Source organism: Orycteropus afer, unplaced genomic scaffold, assembly GCF_000298275.1.
Source record: "Orycteropus afer afer isolate SDZICR_OR568_19922 unplaced genomic scaffold, OryAfe1.0 scaffold00087, whole genome shotgun sequence".
Classification (NCBI taxonomy): Eukaryota; Metazoa; Chordata; class Mammalia; order Tubulidentata; family Orycteropodidae; genus Orycteropus; species Orycteropus afer.
This window is the reverse complement of record NW_006921674.1, coordinates 7,075,628-7,077,344: the sequence shown is the minus strand read 5'-3', so window position 1 is coordinate 7,077,344 and position 1,717 is coordinate 7,075,628. Positions and strand designations below refer to the sequence as shown.

Below are 1,717 nucleotides of genomic sequence, written 5' to 3'. Positions count from 1 at the left end.
GGGAAAGCCGGCTTTGGTAACCCAATCCCTTCACCCACCTTCGGAACCCGAAGGGTGAGAGCGTCCTCCCACCGCGCCTAGGCTCACTTTAAACAGGGACACCCCACTCCTCAGCCCCTCCTCTCAGTTCCGGGAGCAACGCTAACACCGGCTCAGAGCCGCTTCGCTGCAGTTCCAGGGCCCAGAGCGCCCCCCAGCCCGCGTCTCATGCCTTCCCCTTCTCTCTGCACTGTGTTTGGGTGCCAACGAGTACCGCAGCGAAAGTCTCTGAACAAAGCTCTCTCGAAGGAAAAACTGGTCCATAGACTGGCCCGCCGTTTATAAGCAATTAAAGCGCTTTTAAAGAGGAAGGCTTGATGCGCAGCAAATACCGCTTCAGACTGCAAGGGAAGAGAGTGCTTGCGGGAAGAAAAGAAGGTCCCATTGGTGGTGGGCACCCCAGCAATTTCTTACGGCTAAACTCTAGGTAGCAGCCAGTTTAGGCCAAAGTCCTTTCCTCCCCAGCGGACTCTTGCCCGGTTTCCCGCTGCCACCCGGCCAACTCCAGCCGCTGGGACGCCTTGGAGCGGGAGGGGCCTTTAAATCTTGTCTTTGGTTGCGGCACTGTTTGGCTAGCCACAGCTGGCGCGCTGGTGCCCGGCGCCAACAGGTAGGGCTTTGGACCCTGGACTCTTATCAGAACCCCGGCTGTAGGCGACCGGACCAGTGTCCCACGCGGGTGGACAACTATCTGCCCTCAGAACCCAAGGACTAGGAGCCGCGTCAGAGCCACCAGCACCTGGTTCATCCCTCTCCGTTTCCCCTAGACCCACAAGCAAACACCAAACGAAGAGAGAAAGTGAGAGAGGTTCTAGGAAGTGGGAGCTTCTCAAGGACTTTTTTTGGGGGGGTGGGGGGATTAAATTATTTGAGGGCAAACTAAAACCTCAGATTAGTTTATTGAATGGAAGAAGGAAGGCAGTCTTCTATGCCTTGCGCCTTGTGAGACAGGGTCCATCTGCGGAGGAGACCCCAGAGCGCGAGGGGAGCCGCGAGTTGTGAGGGATCCTGGAACGGACAGGCTCCCGTGCATTTTCCCCGGAGCTGTCTCCTCTTAGCAGGTTCTCCGGTCTCAGTCCGGGTCACGTCCCGCTCTCAGTTAAGGCGATTTGCTGGGAATAATCCGAGCCCCTTTCCATCCCTCAGAATTGGCAGGTAACGATTCAATCACTCCTTTCCTCCCTCTCCCCTTTCCTACCCTTTTTCCAGGACAGGGCAAAAGGAAGTAAATGGCAGCGGGATGGTGATCGGAAGGCCAATACCTTTTTCTTGGGCCCGGGCTCCCTGCGGTCTGACAGGTACTTGCCCAGCTTGAAGGTGCCGGGCACGGGCCCGAGGCGCAGGCCGGCTGGGATGCAGCAGTCGGCGCTCACGCTGGTGGCTGCAGCGCGGGCGGTCCCGTGCATTGCTGCCGCCGCCGCCAGGCAGGCGCTTGGGTGCGCCAGGTCCTCAGCAGGGCGCGAGTGACAGAGCCTGAGTCGCGCGAGCGGGGGAGCCGCGCCCCGACGTGCGTCCTCCGCCCGCGGAGTGACGCGGGAGGGCATGCACTGCGCCTTTTCAATCCGGGCGGGCGCTTTTGGCACGGCAACAGCAAGGGCGCGGAGTTTGGTGAGAGAGTTGCGCTCCGGAGCAGCTGCAGAGTCCCACCCGAGAGGGTCACATGGAATGGTTCCCTCAG

The 1,717-nt window shown here is 60.0% G+C and overlaps 1 protein-coding gene across 1 annotated transcript in view; it reads right to left on the bottom strand.

Annotated features, from left to right (window-relative positions):
- PRDM13 (PR/SET domain 13) overlaps nt 1-1,445 on the bottom strand; it is a 7,779-nt gene extending 6,334 nt beyond the window's left edge. The window contains exon 1 of the mRNA XM_007942277.1: nt 1,302-1,445. Within this exon, the coding sequence (XP_007940468.1) occupies nt 1,302-1,445 (144 nt within the window). The remainder of the gene's footprint in view (nt 1-1,301) is intronic.
- Nucleotides 1,446-1,717: the final 272 nt, after the last annotated feature.